The 20371-nt window shown below is 37.1% G+C and overlaps 1 protein-coding gene across 1 annotated transcript in view; it reads right to left on the bottom strand.

The window, feature by feature from the left end:
- Window positions 1-20371, bottom strand: part of LOC121368221 (urocanate hydratase-like) — a 52057-nt gene that overhangs the window by 6386 nt on the left and 25300 nt on the right. Inside the window, exons 14-20 of the mRNA XM_041492855.1 lie at window positions 18569-18654; window positions 18143-18213; window positions 17049-17147; window positions 10762-10861; window positions 9183-9264; window positions 6752-6800; window positions 2848-2898 (exon numbers count right to left, since the gene is read on the bottom strand). Coding sequence (XP_041348789.1) covers window positions 2848-2898; window positions 6752-6800; window positions 9183-9264; window positions 10762-10861; window positions 17049-17147; window positions 18143-18213; window positions 18569-18654 — 538 coding nt within the window. The remainder of the gene's footprint in view (window positions 1-2847; window positions 2899-6751; window positions 6801-9182; window positions 9265-10761; window positions 10862-17048; window positions 17148-18142; window positions 18214-18568; window positions 18655-20371) is intronic.

Consider the following 20371-nt stretch of genomic DNA (forward strand, 5'->3'; position numbering starts at 1 on the left):
AGTTTACATAAAACACCATCGCTGGATGGAAACATTTAGAGCTAGCACGTGCCATTAGCGTGTCACCTAGGATTCAATCTTCTCAGTTTACAGCCCACCACAATCCAGTGTTGTAAGCTAACATGTTATGTCTGTCAGCTATGGGTGATAGTAGTACTACAAAATTCTAGAGAGACAGAATAAGGTAGTGCTGAAAACATGGTTTTGACCTTTTATTTTGTGGAAATGGACATAAAAGATAACTGGTTTGGGTTCTGATGTATAAAAGCATAAATAAATGATTGGTTTGAATGTGACATTGTGAAATGATAGTACACCTTCCCATGATGCTGACAAGGTGATTAACTCATTTTTGTATAATTCACAATATAATGGGTTCTGGCACTAACCCCTCGACATGTATTCTCAGCAAAACCCTCCTTCCCTCTATACACTCTTAAACTTCCCCTCTACCTCCTGGCGAACATGCTTTACATATGGCCCCTGACAACATTCAATTGGTTTACATGTCAGAATGACGTCATTGATTTAGAGAACATAGTATGTTGTGTCAAAAATCGAATATTACAACTCTTACATGACTTAATACTAATATTCAAACTTAACACTAATATTCAAACTTAACATTTACCACCCCTCCACCCCGTAGGTAAAAAAGTATCAATAAATAGGCCCAACTTGCAATATCACCTACATCCATTACTGTTCACCCAATGTAACTACTCACCCCATTAACAACCCAATTTCACATCCCCTAATTACCTGTTGACAAATACTCTAATTCAACTCATTTGTAAGAATGAATCTGTACTAAAATTTGACCTGCATTTTTGTTAGCTACAGATTTTCAAATGGGAACTTTATGTTACTTGTTAAGTGCTTGACTTGCCTGTATATGCTTACATTTGTTTATGAATAAAGTGCCAGACATCGGTAAAACATACAGTGATATTGATGTAGATTATAATAGTTTATGATACTTCAGCAGGTCTACCTGTACCTATGTAAGGGGCCATTCAAAAAATTAAGTAATGCTCGAGGGGTGGGTGTAAGTCCAAACATTATGTAACATTACAGGGGGTGGATGGGTGTAACACATACATTGTAGGTGATAGGGAAAGAAGAAAAGTGTTTGATTTTACAAAATATTAGTTTTTTGTACAATGTTGCTGAATAACCATGATTGTTCATGTTCCTGGAATGGAACAGCATGCCCAAATGCACCCTAAAACAAATTTAATGCACGTTGTGCGACAATTGCAGGAAATAGGTGTGAAATGGTAAGATTTTGGCGAATGCACATGAAAGTCTAAGAAAAGATTGGGGTAGTGATGGGTATTTAAAGCTGCAATGCTCACAATGATGCCTCATTTCCATTTCGACGCAGATGAGTTACAAGATGCCAAGACTAAGCCTGCTGAATCGAAACATTGCAATAGGCCGCCTCCAGTTAGGTGAATCGCTGTCAGCAGTCGCATGAAACATGAATGTCCATCAGAGCACCATTTCACATCTCTGGGACGTACCAGCAGTTTCAATCAGCTGAAGACCAGTCCAGAAGTGGAAGACCTCGCATAACAACTGCAGCACAAGATCACAACATCCAGGTTCTGCACTTGCGTCACCGAACTGCCACAGCAACGAATACTGCTGAACGCATACCTGGTTTGAGAAGGGTGTCTACACAAACCATGAGGAACGGACTTCGAGAAGCTTGTTTACAGGCTAGGAGACCGTATGTTGGCCCCGTCCTGCGACGTCAACATCAACATTTACGTGTTCGCTGGTGCACGAATGTACAGGGGTGGAATTTGGGAAACTGGCGGCGAGTATGGTTCAGCGACAAGTCATGTTTCCTTTTACAGCGACGTGATGGACGACAACGTGTTTACAGACGCCGCAATGAACGTTTTGCCAACAACTGCGTCACCCAAGTTGACAGATGCGGTGGAGGGAGTGTCATGATGTGGGGAGCCATCTCATACACCGGCAGAAGTGAACTTGTGTTTGTACAAGGCAACCTGACAGCTGCACGCTACCAGGATAAAATTCTTCGCCGTCACATGCTTCCCATTTTGGATTGACAGAGAGAATTCTTTCAGAAGGACAATGTCAGGCCACACATTGCATGTGTAACAATGAATTTCCTACAAAATGAGAACATTAATGTGCTGCCATGGCCATAAAGATCACCAGATCTCAACCCCATTGAACATCTATGGGACGCACTGGACAGACGTGTACGCCAGCATGACCCAGAGCCTCAGACGGTTCCGCAACGGTCACATGCACTGCAGGAAGAATGGGCTAGGATTCCACGTGCCCGGATTCAGAGACTCATTCAGTCTATGCCAAGAAGATGTCGCGCAGTGATTGTTGATGCTGGTGGCCACACAAGGTGATTTTAGCGATTTTAGCGCCCTCGTGCGATGCTGTTTGGTGACGAAAACGCCTCCACTGCCATCAGTTCATAGCAAGAACATTGTCACATACTCATGTCAAATTTGATTGTGATACGATCATAAATAACGAAATTATGCCACTTTGTATTAAAGAGATAATTCCATGAATATTTCGCCTATGCATTTCTTTTTTGACAGAGTATACTATGTAATAATAATGGCAAGTGGGTTTAAGTACCACACTTACCCCATTGTTAACACCACACACTTATCACACTGTTAATGTACCACATTTAATTACCCTAAGCCGTTATTAACATCACACTGTCAAAGTACCACACTTACCCCATTATTAACACCACACAGTTATCACACTGTCAAAGTACCACACTTACCCCATTATTAACACCACACAGTTATCACACTGTTAAAGTACCACACTTACCCCATTGTTAACATCCCAACTTAGCATTTTCCTTGACTTGTCTTCTGCATCCTGTTAATTAGACAATCATAATGTACTTTCAAATATCACTATACATACTAAACCACAGAACCCCTAAAAAGTCGTTAGTTTTACCAATACCTATTAAACAGAATGATGTACAAAAACCTGACTTCTTCATCATTCATCTGATGTGATTGTTATTTATTTATCTTCATGCACTTATATATATATTCAGTTTAACTTCGATAACTCAAACTTGAAGGGGACGATGAAATAATTAGAGTTTCAGGGAGTTTGAGTTTTCAAAATTTGTATATAACACCTCAAAACTGAAATGGCATTGCAGATGGATGATTTTGTTTGTTAATGTAAGAAACGTGCAGTGCACTATCCCATCCCAAACTCTGAAAATTTTACATTTCCAATTCAAAGGCAAATTAATAAATAAATGACCATTCATCCCATATCTAGCTGGTGGCATCTTCCGGTGCCTATGACACATTCCTTTTATGTACGTTTTAAATGTAAGTAACAAAAGAAAAGAAAGTTGGCGAAACATAACTAATAAAATTAAAATACTGAATGTTAAAATGCAGGAAGAGAATACTACATTAGTGTCTGTTAGATACCATTTATCTTACGAGTTGTTTTAAAATGTATCTAACGAGCAAAATTGAGTTTGATATGTTTTTAAATAACAAGTTGTAAGGTAAATGGTGTCTAACAGACATGAATGTAGTATTCTATTTCTTACATATCTTAAAAAAACTGGTTTAAAATAAATTTAAATGCCTTTTCCATCTAAAACCTATTTATGGCCCTTGCGCTTACAGTTAACTGGTGCGTCACAGTCAAGTCAATTTCAGGTTAACTTGTACGGTACGGAGTGATCGATTTGACCAGTCTTGTTTTTCATTGGATGGCATGGCACTGATGGCATGGCACTGGTGACCTGGTTGTCACCTAGAAGCAGCCAATCGTATGTCTTTAAAATGTTAACACACATTATGTGTTAACAAGTACATGTAACAAATATTTTTATATCTGTAAAAAAATTCAAGATAGAAATTTTGTATTAAGTAATGAGTCCCTCTACAATGTACAATGTGTAAGCACCAACAACCAAACACATAGCCTTTGTTCCATTTAGTCGGTGATCTATTATTCTGTAATTAACAGCCAAATCCTTGACAGCAGAGACCACCCGAGACACCCGCACTTAGCTTGGGTGACAATTCATTCTTCTTTAAAATACTACCAGGAATAATAGCTTGATCAATCCATTCACTTCGAATGTTGGAAGTGCAATATCTATTAAATACCTTCTAGATTCACCTACCAGAAGAAGATTTTAACAATATTGTTTTAGTTTTTTCCCCTTTTGGGCTCCACTCTCAGGTAGTTTTCAGTAGTCACACTGAATGCTTAGACCCAACTGAAAAATCTTTAAAATTCAGTTGTATCTTATGTTCAGGCCAGTGCAACCATTTTTGATACATTAAAACACTGTCTTACATTTATTACACACACTTTTAACTTTTCTTCTTGCTGTATAAATGTAAGACAAAACATGTTTTAGTTAAAGTTTGTTTTGTTTAACTATACCACTAGAGCACATCGATTCATTAATCATCGGCTACTGGATGTCAAACATTTGGTCATTTTGGTCTTAAAGAGGAAACCTGTTACATTTTCCATTAGTATCAAGGGATCTTTTATATGCACCATCCCACAGACAGGATAGCACATACCACGACCGTTGATATACCAGTCGTAGTGCATTGGCTGGACATGTTTTAGGATCTCAATAATGGCTGCTCATAAAATAAAATAGCATTTTAAAGACTTTTTTGTTATTTCTAACCATACAAGTTCAACTAATGAAAACTATCCAGTCTGCTATATATCAGAACTTCATAATCTTCTTAGTGACCACATAAAATTTCATGTCTCTATGTACATTCAATTTATTTCCTGAAATAATGGGACTTGAAATATAGCATTCAAATTATGTTGGCCATTTTCGAGCTAAATTTAACACCATACCACTGTTAGCAAAATGACCATTTCTCAAAAACTACTTAAAATACAGAGCTCAAATTTCAGATTTATTCAGGTGGATGCCTTATGAATATTTGGTACAAAATTTATATGAATCAAAAGTGCCTGGGCGACCCTAAATATTAGTTGATTTAAGATGGATTGACCTATAAACGAAACCATATACTGAATGTGACCATTACTACCAATATATATGGTTTAAAAAAAGTTTGTTTTGTTTAATGACACCACTAGAGCACATTGATTTATATATCATCGGCTATTGGATGTCAAACATTTGGTAACTCTGACATATAGTTTAAGAGAGGAAACCTGCTAAATGTTTCTATTAATAGCAAGGGATTTTTTATATGCATCATCCCACAGACAGGATAGCATATACCATGGCCTTTGATATAGCAGTCGTGTGTTGCACTGGCTGTGACGAGAAATAGCCCAATGGGCCCACTGACGGGTATTGATCCCAAAATAAGCGTGTATCAAGTGAGAGCTTTACCAGTGGGCTATGTCCCGCCCTTAATTGATTGAATTTCCCACCTTGACGGGGGAATAATAACGCGACTAAATTCACTAATTTGTTTCTCCATATGCCAAACAAGCTGCCAACAAAGTACAAAGTACATGCAGTTTCAGAAGATTGGGTTTTTTAACTGGCTTAATTTTTGCCTTTTGGGCCCTGTCCCTTGGACAAGGGGGGTCAGAATGATCAAATTTGAAAGTGTATTTCTCAATGTGTAAAAGCTTGGCACTTATGGAAGAACAGAAGTAGATCTTTAAATATATTCTGAACATAATGGTATTTGAAAAAACGAAAGAAAGAAATGTTTTATTTAATGACGCACTCAACACATTTTATTTACGGTTATATGGCGTCAGGCATATGGTTAAGGACCATACAGATTTTGAGAGGAAACCCGCTGTTGCCACTACATGGACTACTCTTTCAGATTAACAGCAAGGGATCTTTTATTTGCACTTCCCACAGGCAGGATAGTGCAAACCATAGCCTTTGTTGAACCAGTTATGGATCACTGGTCGGTGCAAGTGGTTTACACCTACCCATTGAGCCTTGCGGAGCACTCACTCAGGGTTTGGAGTCGGTATCTGGATTAAAAATCCCATGCCTCGACTGGGATCCGAACCCAGTATCTACCAGCCTGTAGACCAATGGCCTAACCACGACGCCACCGAGGCCGGTAAATAATGGTATTTGAAACCCAATTTGAATTCACTGTTAGAGTAGTTACGCGTGTTTAAATGCCAGTAATGTGTGACTGACTGCTAGTAACATGGTTAACTTCCTGATACTGTGGATGAGACTTCTGGTAACAGTCAATATTTGCTGTCACTTTTTATGTCTTCCCTTATTTCCTTCCATCAGTATGTGAAGACTATTTGGTATAGCAAAATTTTGGATTTTTATATTAAATTAGCTTAATTTTCCTCTTTTGAGTCCAACTCTCAGACCTTTGGAGGGGGGGGGTCGGGTCAGAATGACCACCAAATTCACAAATTAGTTTTTCCATGTGCCATGGAATTGGTGACTTAGTTTTGTTTAAAATGCATTTGTCTATACAACTATAGTAAACCTCACCACCACCCCAGGGACAAACGGAGGATCCAACATTCATGACATTGACAAATTTGATAAACCATCTGTTCAACTTTAAATGTGTGAAGACTATTCGGTTACAACATTTCTGGAACTCGGGAAGATTTTTAAAAATTCCTCATAACATTGCTTCAATTAACTTTTTGCTCTGTAGTAATATTTCTTTTCTCAATTCACATTTCAACTGTCAATTAAATATATACTAATTATCATGGTACATGTACTTACAATCGATCCATCAAGAACAAGTCCAAATCCTCCATTAGTGACTTCACCCCTGTAAGATAATGACCTCATTACATTAGCACCTGTAACAGAAGCCACAACCTACATGTACGTTATGGTTACACAGTGGAACCTCGATAAGCCAGAATCAAGTAGTCTGAAAACCCAACCTTGTGGCAGCCGAGACACAAAACAAACATTTTACTATATATACATGTATGCATTTGTTAATATGAATATTCATTATCCGAAACAAAATGCAAAAACTAATGTCAGTTTACTTCATTTAACAGGGGATAATTTTTTTATAACATGTAATTAGAAAAAAGATAGCATCCCATGGTCTGAGTTGTTTTAACCATGACCAGTCAACACCAGAAATCAAGCAAAAAAATCTCATACCGGAATTTTTCAGTTATAGTTTCACTATAATCTAGGTTATTATTTTATTAACATTTTCATTATTTTTATCAAATGTAATTAATAAAATTAATATCAAAAGTTAATGGTTAATACATAAAAAAACATGTTTTTAACCCAAGAATAAAAATTACATCTTCTCAAACAAAATACCTTTATACATTGTACATGTACAAAAAAAGAAAAAGAAAAAAAGTTTCAAATGACATATAAAACAAGAGTACCGGTGATGTACATGTCAGGAGTTTGATGGAAAACCATAGATATTAATGAATATGTTACATGTATGATTCAATTCTAATTATGTGAAATTTTTGCAATGGGATGGATGAACAGTTTATTTTGGACCAACTACTGATGATACTGTATCCATTGAAGAAGGTGCTGTCTGATTAATGAAGTTATTGTTCTTTATTAGAAAGGGAACTTTGTTTAGCATGGGTACTCTGGTGACACATTTATATTGGCAGAGAAACAGTTTATGTATGTTAACAATACAGAACCGCCACAAATTAGCATATGTATTGTCGGTGCTGAATTGCATACTGGAAGAATAATTATATTTTATTTCAGAATATAGACAAATTAATTGATTTATTTGTATCACAGTGACCTAGTAATAGTATGCGACACACCGCCATCCCAAGTTGTTCCTACATGTGAGGTTTGATGGTCCTGTATGCATCTGTATGCAAGATATAGTCCGGACAAAAAACCATTAACAGACAGACAGACAGACATGTGGACGGATGGACATGCAAACGGATGGACATACTGACGGCCAGACAATGCCATACCATAATACGATTCATCACAGACGGGCGTATAAAAACTGAATTGATTATGAAATGGTAACTTTAAGTTAATGATTGGTGATACTGAAAAATGTTTTCTTACAATATATACATTGTACATGTACATGTATGAAGAAGTATTTTTTATCATTCTGTTCAATCTAACACATTTTCATTACCTCATTTTGTGGTGAAATACCAGTACATGTATTTGTAATTTTTATAAGTCTGCAGTTTGTAATAGAAAATGTTAAATTGATTTTAATAAGTATTTAAGGGAAATCAAATGTTTGATATCCAATACCTGATGATTAATAAATCAACATGCTCTAGTGTTGTCATTAAACAAAACAAACTATTAAGAGTGTATACTGCCAAATCAAATCCCATAGACGACAAAAGTAACATAATTATGTGGCTAAAACTCCTACCTGCAGCGTATCAATCGACATAAACACCACGGATATAAATACTACCATCCCTCACCCTTAAAGTGAATCGGAAAAAATTGGGGGTCAAGCTGCTCATTTCTGAGATAATGGGTAGCGTCTATGACTACCTTAGTTTTGCACAAAATTAGAGTACTTTTTTTTTACAGGTACCCCATATGTGTTTCAAGCACAAGGCTACTTGACACAGTGGTACTAGATGAAATAAAATTGCCCAATTTATAACCAACACACACATTTATCACCAATCACAGGACTTGTGCTGTTCACTTCTCTATCAAAAGTTGGGTGCACCTCGAACTTTGACCCAGCCGGAAGTTATTTGGTTTAGTACAATCTTAAATAAGAAGTCTCTTAAAAATGACTGAATATGTCTTTAAAAAATATAAGAGGACATGAATGACTTAAGATTGTAAATAATACAACAAATGTCTACTAATATAAGTGTTGACTCCTGGATCAATTCCACCAAGGGTGTTATAGGTATAGGGTGTTATAGGGGTAGGGTGTTATAGGTATAGGTTGTTATAGGTATAGGGTGTTATAGGTATAGGTTGTTCGTTAGCTTTGGAGGTAGAATGATGTATTTCTCAGTACAGTGAGGTAGGTGTACAACTGTAAACATAAAAAGTAGGCAACAATGGGGTCTGCAATACAGTCAAAAATCAATGAATGCCACCCACCAATTAACACAATACGTGAATGTTAATAATGGAATTAATACATTGTTACTACTAGAGACCAAATTAGCTGTCCGGGGCAATCACTCACCAGCCCACTCCACCACCATTGTGAATAGCCACCCATGTAGCTCCACGGAAACTGTCCCCAATCACATTTTGGATTGCCATATCTACAATATGAAAAACCATTTATAACAATCTTATTTACAATATAAAAAGATGTGGAATTCATTTTAAAACCATTGTAATGAAAGTTCATGTTTTGCATCCAAAACATTTTGAAAAAAAAGCTTTATTTAAACCATACTTATACATGTAGCCAGACCATAAGAAAGGCGACTGGTTTAAACATTTATTTGTACATTTTATAATGTTTAGTCAGGTTCCGTGTTGATTTGGAAAGGTTCCAAATGTTACTCCCTCTTAATTTGAACCATATGATTTTTTTTTTTTTCATTCAAAATCGTGATAGTATTAAGTAACTGATACGGTAATTAATGTGAAACTGTTATGTTAAAATGAAAGCAATAATTAGTATTTTCTGGCATTACTGAAACAATGCATGTCTTGTAATTGCAAATGACATAACATACATTGGTGTATGTACAGTTTCGTGCCAAAGTAACACAACAGACTGACAAAGTGTTAAGTGAGCTATGATAGTAAATAAGTCGGCTTAACGTCTGTTCTGTGATTTTGTTTTTCAAATTAGATTAGGTCCTAAATATTATGTTACTTTCAGCTTCTAACTACTTTTAATAACTTGGCAATTTGAGCCGTCTTGTGGCCAAAAAAATTCCATTTTGTCAGCAAGGTTAGGGCCTGCCTGGCATACATTTGATTTTCATGTTAATAGAAGAACAGAAGAAGCTACACAGTATTTTACCACTCAACCTGTTTAAAAAAGTATTTTGCTTTATGGGTTTCATGGGAACATTCTTAAACTATTGTACTGAATATTTCTTCCTATTTCAAAATGACTGTTTAATTAGTATATCAATTTTGTCAACAAAGCAACAATCACATGGTCATTCAAACTATGACTTGACAAGAAAGTAAGTCCCAATGGATTATACAGGCTTTAAGCTAGGCACCTTCCCTTATATTTTATATTTTTGAATCCTGCAACATGTAATATTGGTTCACATCTTTGTTTTTTCATTGATGGGATTGCTGTTAAAATATTTAATACCACCATTATCCATAAGACATTATCTTTACCATACTTTGACAAATACCAGTCTTTATTATTATTTAAGTTACATGTACATGCCAGTTAAAATACAAACAAAAACAAAAAATAAATTTCAAAGGTGCTATGTCAAAGTTGCAAAATTGGCAGTTCCCGCCAAAAATATTTAATAATTTTTGCTTTGAAACTTAAAGTTTATACATTCAGCTATATGCCTATAAAAAATTACAACTAACTAATTCCATTTACTAGTAGAATTTTGTTTATTTTTGGGGGGAATCTTGACAGTTTCACAAGCTAGTGACGTCATTGTTTTATGCATACACATTCAAAACACTAAATTTACCTAGAATTCTTTGTGGTCCACTGACAGAAGAAACAACAATGGTGGCCATGCTATATTTATCCATAAATTATTCGGGAAATGGAGGGTGTTTAATTTTGAAAACAATAACATTACATAATATTTGCGTACCTGCACAGAAAGCTGATCCATCATATATGTTTGACGTCTCCCGGTAAGGGCTGTCCGTGCCGCTCACATCATGGTGGTCACGACTCAGCACCACTGGGCCCTAAGTAGTAGAAAATATATTACTTAACCCTGGAGGAGTAGAAAACATTTTACTTAAACCTGGAGGAGTAGAAAACATTTTACTTAACCCAGGAGGAGTAGAAAACATTTTACTAACCCAGGAGGAGTAGAAAACATATTACTTAACCCTGGAGGAGTAGAAATTATATTACTTAACCATGGAGGAGTACAAAACATATTACTTAACCATGGAGGAGTAGAAAACATTTTACTTAACCCAGGAGGAGTAGAAAACATTTTACTTAACCCAGGAGGAGTAGAAGCATTTTACTTAAACCTGGAGGAGTAGAATTTTTTTTACTTAACCCAGGAGAAGTAGAAAACATTTTACTTAATCCTGGAGCAGTAGAAAACATATTACTTAACCCTGGAGGAGTAGAAATTATATTACTTAACCATGGAGGAGTACAAAACATATTACTTAACCATGGAGGAGTACAAAACATATTACTTAACCATGGAGGAGTACAAATGTTTTACTTAACCCTGGAGGAGTAGAAAACATATTACTTAACCCTGGAGGAGTAGAAAACATATTACTTAACCCTGGAGGAGTAGAAAACATTTTACTTAACCCTGGAGGAGTAGAAAACATTTTACTTAACCCTGGAGTAGAAAATATATTACATAACCATGGAGGAGTAGAAAACATATTACTTAACCCTGGAGGAGTAGAAAACATATTACTTAACCCTGGAGGAGTAGAAAACATTTTACTTAACCCTGGAGGAGTAGAAAACATTTTACTTAACCCTGGAGTAGAAAATATATTACTTAACCCAGGAGGAGTAGAAAACATTTTACTTAAACCTGGAGGAGTAGAAAACATTCAACTTACTGAAACTGATCAGTAGGAAGCATGATGGTCATATTAATATTAACTTGCTGAGCACCTCCATAACAGCCAGTTCTGAGTGCTGAGTGCTGTTCTGAAACTGATCAGTAGGAAGCATGATGGTCATATTAATATTAACTTGCTGAGCACCTCCATAACAGCCAGTTCTGAGTGCTGAGTGCTGTTCTGAAACTGATCAGTAGGAAGCATGATGGTCATATTAATATTAACTTGCTGAGCACCTCCATAACAGCCAGTTCTGAGTGCTGAGTGCTGTTCTGAAACTGATCAGTAGGAAGCATGATGGTCATATTAATATTAACTTGCTGAGCACCTCCATAACAGCCAGTTCTGAGTGCTGAGTGCTGTTCTGAAACTGATCAGTAGGAAGCATGATGGTCATATTAATATTAACTTGCTGAGCACCTCCATAACAGCCAGTTCTGAGTGCTGTTCTGAAACTGATCAGTAGGAAGCATGATGGTCATATTAATATTAACTTGCTGAGCACCTCCATAACAGCCAGTTCTGAGTGCTGTTCTGAAACTGATCAGTAGGAAGCATGATGGTCATATTAATATTAACTTGCTGAGCACCTCCATAACAGCCAGTTCTGAGTGCTGAGTGCTGTTCTGAAACTGATCAGTAGGAAGCATGATGGTCATATTAATATTAACTTGCTGAGCACCTCCATAACAGCCAGTTCTGAGTGCTGAGTGCTGTTCTGAAACTGATCAGTAGGAAGCATGATGGTCATATTAATATTAACTTGCTGAGCACCTCCATAACAGCCAGTTCTGAGTGCTGAAACTGATCAGTAGGAAGCATGATGGTCATATTAATATTAACTTGTTGAGCACCTCCATAACAGCCAGTTCTAAGTGCTGTTCTGAAACTGATCAGTAGGAAGCATGATGGTCATATTAATATTAACTTGCTGAGCACCTCCATAACAGCCAGTTCTGAGTGCTGAGTGCTGTTCTGAAACTGATCAGTAGGAAGCATGATGGTCATATTAATATTAACTTGCTGAGCACCTCCATAACAGCCAGTTCTGAGTGCTGTTCTGAAACTGATCAGTAGGAAGCATGATGGTCATATTAATATTAACTTGCTGAGCACCTCCATAACAGCCAGTTCTGAGTGCTGAGTGCTGTTCTGAAACTGATCAGTAGGAAGCATGATGGTCATATTAATATTAACTTGCTGAGCACCTCCATAACAGCCAGTTCTGAGTGCTGAGTGCTGTTCTGAAACTGATCAGTAGGAAGCATGATGGTCATATTAATATTAACTTGCTGAGCACCTCCATAACAGCCAGTTCTGAGTGCTGAGTGCTGTTCTGAAACTGATCAGTAGGAAGCATGATGGTCATATTAATATTAACTTGCTGAGCACCTCCATAACAGCCAGTTCTGAGTGCTGAGTGCTGTTCTGAAACTGATCAGTAGGAAGCATGATGGTCATATTAATATTAACTTGCTGAGCACCTCCATAACAGCCAGTTCTGAGTGCTGAGTGCTGTTCTGAAACTGATCAGTAGGAAGCATGATGGTCATATTAATATTAACTTGCTGAGCACCTCCATAACAGCCAGTTCTGAGTGCTGAGTGCTGTTCTGAAACTGATCAGTAGGAAGCATGATGGTCATATTAATATTAACTTGCTGAGCACCTCCATAACAGCCAGTTCTGAGTGCTGAGTGCTGTTCTGAAACTGATCAGTAGGAAGCATGATGGTCATATTAATATTAACTTGCTGAGCACCTCCATAACAGCCAGTTCTGAGTGCTGAGTGCTGTTCTGAAACTGATCAGTAGGAAGCATGATGGTCATATTAATATTAACTTGCTGAGCACCTCCATAACAGCCAGTTCTGAGTGCTGAGTGCTGTTCTGAAACTGATCAGTAGGAAGCATGATGGTCATATTAATATTAACTTGCTGAGCACCTCCATAACAGCCAGTTCTGAGTGCTGAGTGCTGTTCTGAAACTGATCAGTAGGAAGCATGATGGTCATATTAATATTAACTTGCTGAGCACCTCCATAACAGCCAGTTCTGAGTGCTGAGTGCTGTTCTGAAACTGATCAGTAGGAAGCATGATGGTCATATTAATATTAACTTGCTGAGCACCTCCATAACAGCCAGTTCTGAGTGCTGAGTGCTGTTCTGAAACTGATCAGTAGGAAGCATGATGGTCATATTAATATTAACTTGCTGAGCACCTCCATAACAGCCAGTTCTAGTGCTGAGTGCTGTTCTGAAACTGATCAGTAGGAAGCATGATGGTCATATTAATATTAACTTGCTGAGCACCTCCATAACAGCCAGTTCTGAGTGCTGAGTGCTGTTCTGAAACTGATCAGTAGGAAGCATGATGGTCATATTAATATTAACTTGCTGAGCACCTCCATAACAGCCAGTTCTGAGTGCTGAGTGCTGTTCTGAAACTGATCAGTAGGAAGCATGATGGTCATATTAATATTAACTTGCTGAGCACCTCCATAACAGCCAGTTCTGAGTGCTGAGTGCTGTTCTGAAACTGATCAGTAGGAAGCATGATGGTCATATTAATATTAACTTGCTGAGCACCTCCATAACAGCCAGTTCTGAGTGCTGAGTGCTGTTCTGAAACTGATCAGTAGGAAGCATGATGGTCATATTAATATTAACTTGCTGAGCACCTCCATAACAGCCAGTTCTGAGTGCTGAGTGCTGTTCTGAAACTGATCAGTAGGAAGCATGATGGTCATATTAATATTAACTTGCTGAGCACCTCCATAACAGCCAGTTCTGAGTGCTGAGTGCTGTTCTGAAACTGATCAGTAGGAAGCATGATGGTCATATTAATATTAACTTGCTGAGCACCTCCATAACAGCCAGTTCTGAGTGCTGAGTGCTGTTCTGAAACTGATCAGTAGGAAGCATGATGGTCATATTAATATTAACTTGCTGAGCACCTCCATAACAGCCAGTTCTGAGTGCTGAGTGCTGTTCTGAAACTGATCAGTAGGAAGCATGATGGTCATATTAATATTAACTTGCTGAGCACCTCCATAACAGCCAGTTCTGAGTGCTGAGTGCTGTTCTGAAACTGATCAGTAGGAAGCATGATGGTCATATTAATATTAACTTGCTGAGCACCTCCATAACAGCCAGTTCTGAGTGCTGAGTGCTGTTCTGAAACTGATCAGTAGGAAGCATGATGGTCATATTAATATTAACTTGCTGAGCACCTCCATATAACAGCCAGTTCTGAGTGCTGAGTGCTGTTCTGAAACTGATCAGTAGGAAGCATGATGGTCATATTAATATTAACTTGCTGAGCACCTCCATAACAGCCAGTTCTGAGTGCTGAGTGCTGTTCTGAAACTGATCAGTAGGAAGCATGATGGTCATATTAATATTAACTTGCTGAGCACCTCCATAACAGCCAGTTCTGAGTGCTGAGTGCTGTTCTGAAACTGATCAGTAGGAAGCATGATGGTCATATTAATATTAACTTGCTGAGCACCTCCATAACAGCCAGTTCTGAGTGCTGTTGCTGTTCTGAAACTGATCAGTAGGAAGCATGATGGTCATATTAATATTAACTTGCTGAGCACCTCCATAACAGCCAGTTCTGAGTGCTGAGTGCTGTTCTGAAACTGATCAGTAGGAAGCATGATGGTCATATTAATATTAACTTGCTGAGCACCTCCATAACAGCCAGTTCTGAGTGCTGAGTGCTGTTCTGAAACTGATCAGTAGGAAGCATGATGGTCATATTAATATTAACTTGCTGAGCACCTCCATAACAGCCAGTTCTGAGTGCTGAGTGCTGTTCTGAAACTGATCAGTAGGAAGCATGATGGTCATATTAATATTAACTTGTTGAGCACCTCCATAACAGCCAGTTCTAAGTGCTGTTCTGAAACTGATCAGTAGGAAGCATGATGGTCATATTAATATTAACTTGCTGAGCACCTCCATAACAGCCAGTTCTGAGTGCTGTTCTGAAACTGATCAGTAGGAAGCATGATGGTCATATTAATATTAACTTGCTGAGCACCTCCATAACAGCCAGTTCTGAGTGCTGTTCTGAAACTGATCAGTAGGAAGCATGATGGTCATATTAATATTAACTTGCTGAGCACCTCCATAACAGCCAGTTCTGAGTGCTGAGTGCTGTTCTGAAACTGATCAGTAGGAAGCATGATGGTCATATTAATATTAACTTGCTGAGCACCTCCATAACAGCCAGTTCTGAGTGCTGTTCTGAAACTGATCAGTAGGAAGCATGATGGTCATATTAATATTAACTTGCTGAGCACCTCCATAACAGCCAGTCAGTAGGAAGCATGATGGTCATATTAATATTAACTTGCAGGTCAATACTTTTCTTAATGTGTTGTTCTGACACTGAGCAGTTCGTTAAGGTGGAAGCACGATGGTTATTATATTAATAGTTTATGCCTAATGGGTCTGATGTATTTTTTTCTTTGTACATTCTTGTTTAAATACAATTACATTTTAGTTGTGTTGTGTCCAGCAACGGATCAGTTCTGGGAGAGTCCTAAGGCAAAACCCTATCTCCTGCATTTTTAAAATAATTTTAACAAGTTACAATTTTCCTTTATTATTAGTCAAATAACATTAGTTGGGCACACATAGGCCTACATTTATTTTATCTTATACATGTAACTTACCCATAATATCCATGTCAAAAACCTCTGATATTCTTGTTAAATATACCTACTGCTGTCAACGGGTCATTAGTTAACAGACTGTCAACAGGTCATTAGTTAAGAAACCTATGTTATATTTTGGTGTATTAAACCATTAAATATACCTACTGCTGTCAACAGGTCATTTAATTAGTTTACAGACCTATTTGATATTTTTGTGTATTAACCCGTTAAGTGTACCTACTGCTGTCAATGGGTCATTTAATTAGTTTACAGACCTATTTGATATTTTTGTGTATTAACCCGTTAAGTGTACCTACTGCTGTCAATGGGTCATTTAATTAGTTTACAGACCTGTACACTTGAGTTTAACTTTTTGATAAGATTTAGTTAAAGTGCTGGACATCACACTAATTGTGATGATATCATATTACCGATGAAGGTGACTTTAGAACTTTATCATATTAAGATGTTATTTTAGAAGTGTTAACTCATAAACAGAATTCACTACTCATGTTTTTTACTATGGAAAATATTAACCCTGTCTGGTTAATGTGTCTTTGTCTTTGCAGAGCCTCAACAAATACTACTAATATAAAATCAGTTGATATTTTCCATATTGGAAAACACTTGTGACAAATACTCTATGTATTACCATGCTTACCTTAATTTTCCCAGCAGCAATTGCTTTGTTAAAAGCTACAGCTATTTCTGACCTGCCCCGCTCATTGGAATACAAAATTCTAGCCTGCGAGCCAACAACCTAAAAATAAGACTGACATGTCTGTGAACATAATCAATGCACCATGAAGGCAGGTTGTATACTAATGATAAGATTGTTAAGGGTTGGTTGCAATTATCAAGTTAAACATATTCACTCATGTCAGGATTCATGTATTACCGTCGTTCTCGCTCGGACAATACAAAAATCCTGACATTCGTTTCGTAAAATCAGTACGACACACAAGCTCGTATAATAATCTCTATATATTTTAAAAATGAAAAAAAATTATATAAATATTCCATACAAAATTAGCATGTTTTGAGGGGCACAAAAAAACCAAAGAACAGTTTGCATTCTCATGAAAATGTTGGTAAATGTGAATATTAATTTATACTGTTTTATACTTAAAATATTTTATCACACATTAACCAGGTAACAGTAAATGTTTGTTCAACACAAAGGGTACATAGGGTGGAAAGTTTCCCCAATTACATCATTGTCCAGATTTCAACCAAGGCATTGTTAATAGTTCAAATGAACATTTTAAAATATTTTGTGGCTTTGTTTTTGTTTCGTCATGACCACAGAACAGTTTAAAAGTGATCATTTAAAATCCACTTGATTCATAATTTTAAGAAATATATTATTGTAAACATTGCTGAAAAATGTAGGCAATATTTAAATTATTGTCCAACAATGATAAAAAGTTAAAGCTATACTTTGTTTTGTTTAATGACACCACTGGAGCACATTGATTAATTAATCATTGGCTATTGGATGTCAAACATTTGGTAATTCTGACTCTCGACAGAGGAAACCTGCTACATTTTTTGTAATGCAGAAATGGATCTTTTATATGCACTTTCCCCACAGACAGGAAGGCATATACCACGGCCTTTGTCCAGTTGTGGTGCACCGGTTGAACAAGAAAAACCCCAATCAACTGAATGGATAACATTGATAAAGACACTAGAAACACTGGGATAGTGGTACAGGTAATTATTTCTACACGGATAGCTATTTTGGTTTGCTACCAGTTTGTGTTGTGAGGCCTCTCGAATCCATCGGATATTGTCTTTGTACTGCTGCTGTACCAACTCAGGGGCTGAAATATAATATACATCAGAGTTCAGTGCTTACATGTAAATACAGAAATGGTGAATTCATTCATGTAATAACATAGAACGAAACAATGAAACCAATAAAAAGCTGTGCAATTTTTGCATATCATTACTGACGATACCTTGATAATTACATTTATCCAATGATTTCTTGATAATCATGACATACATATTTATTTACATTTAAAAATATATACCGGAGATATATCATATGTCATAACACATGTTTCCAATTTAGATCATATTGAAATATTATTAGACTATGAATATATTTATTTCAAGTATTGTTTATTAATCATAATATGACTCCCTACATTTTAACTACCAATAATTACAAACCTTCTGTCATTATTGTTTCCATCACGTTACCAGCTATGTCATCAGTCAAGTGTAAATCGTTTTCTTCACCAGACGTGCACACCCACCTGTAATTAACAAACAATTCACCATTCATGAGTTATTTATTAACAGTAATAACTATAATGGTACTTAATACGTTATGTACTTATGGTGTTCTTGGTGCTAAGATTGCTATATGGAATGGGGCTCAGTTACCTTTATTAGATAGCTTGTTTCCATTGTCAAGATGTCTTCAACTTACCAAATAACAATTCCTGGGCAACTAGATGACATGCAGTGTGAGATATACTGTCTGATGAGGTAGTGAGTAATCATAAATCAGAAGCATCAGGATCCTACTGATCAAAGAAATCCTCTCAGATTCGCTTGCTAAAACTGTCAAAATGTGATATGAGAATTAGTTTTTCCAAAGATTTTCATGCTACTCCAATTTTTGTTTATCCATTCCTGCCACCTCTTCAGAATGTGAATGCAGTGCCAGTATTCTAAGAAGGCTCAACAATTACATACATGTGTTCATCACAGAACAGAGCTTTATGGGACTGGCACTAATGCATGCTCATTGTAACAACAGTTACATGAACATCGAATAAGCGGCTAACATATTCACCAAAATACACCTGCACAGAATGCTGCTATGTGACAATGGACTGGTGGAAGGTCAATAATGGTACCTTGCTATGTGACAATGGACTGGCGATTGGTCAATAATAATGCCTTGCTATGTGACAATGGACTGTTGATTGGTCAATAATGGTACCTTGCTATGTGACAATGAACTGGCAATTGGTCAATAATGGTACCTTGCTATGTGACAATGGACTGGTGAAAGGTCAATAATAATACCTTGCTATCTGACAATGGACTGGTGAAAGTCAATAATAATACCTTGCTATTTGACAATGGACTGGTGAAAGGTCAATAATGGTACCTTGCTATTTGACAATGGACTGGTGAAAGGTCAATAATAATACCTTGCTATCTGACAATGGACTGGTGAAAGGTCAATAATAACACCTTGCTATCTGACAATGGACTGGTGAAAGGTCAATAATAGTACCTTGCTGTGTGACAATGGACTGGTGAAAGGTCAGTAATTGTACCTTGCTATGTGACAATGGACTGGCCATTGGTCAATAATGGTACCTTGCTATCTGACAATGGACTGGTGAAAGGTCAATAATGGTACCTTGCTATGTGACAATGGACTGGCCATTGGTCAATAATGGTACCTTGCTATGTGACAATGGACTGGTGAAAGGTCAATAATAATACCTTGCTATGTGACAATGGACTGGTGAAAGGTCAATAATGGTACCTTGCTATGTGACAATAGACTGGTGAAAGGTCAATAATGGTACCTTGCTATGTGACAATGGACTGGTGAAAGGTCAATAATAATTCCTTGCTATGTGACAATGGACTGGTGAAAGGTCAATAATGGTACCTTGCTATGTGACAATGGACTGGCGATTGGTCAATAATGGTACCTTGCTATGTGACAATGGACTGGCGATTGGTCAATAATGGTACCTTGCTATGTGACAATGGACTGGCGATTGGTCAATAATGGTACCTTGCTATGTGACAATGGACTGGTGAAAGGTCAATAATAATACCTTGCGATGTGACAATGGACTGGTGAAAGGTCAATAATAATACCTTGCTATGTGACAATAGACTGGTGAAAGTCAATAATGGTATAATGGTTCAGCTGCAACCAGAGATTAGCCTTGGACAGTGATGTTTTACAAGTCAGAACTACGTCTTTAATTTGAAAAG

This window comes from Gigantopelta aegis, chromosome 3 (assembly GCF_016097555.1).
Source record: "Gigantopelta aegis isolate Gae_Host chromosome 3, Gae_host_genome, whole genome shotgun sequence".
NCBI classification, from domain to species: Eukaryota; Metazoa; Mollusca; class Gastropoda; order Neomphalida; family Peltospiridae; genus Gigantopelta; species Gigantopelta aegis.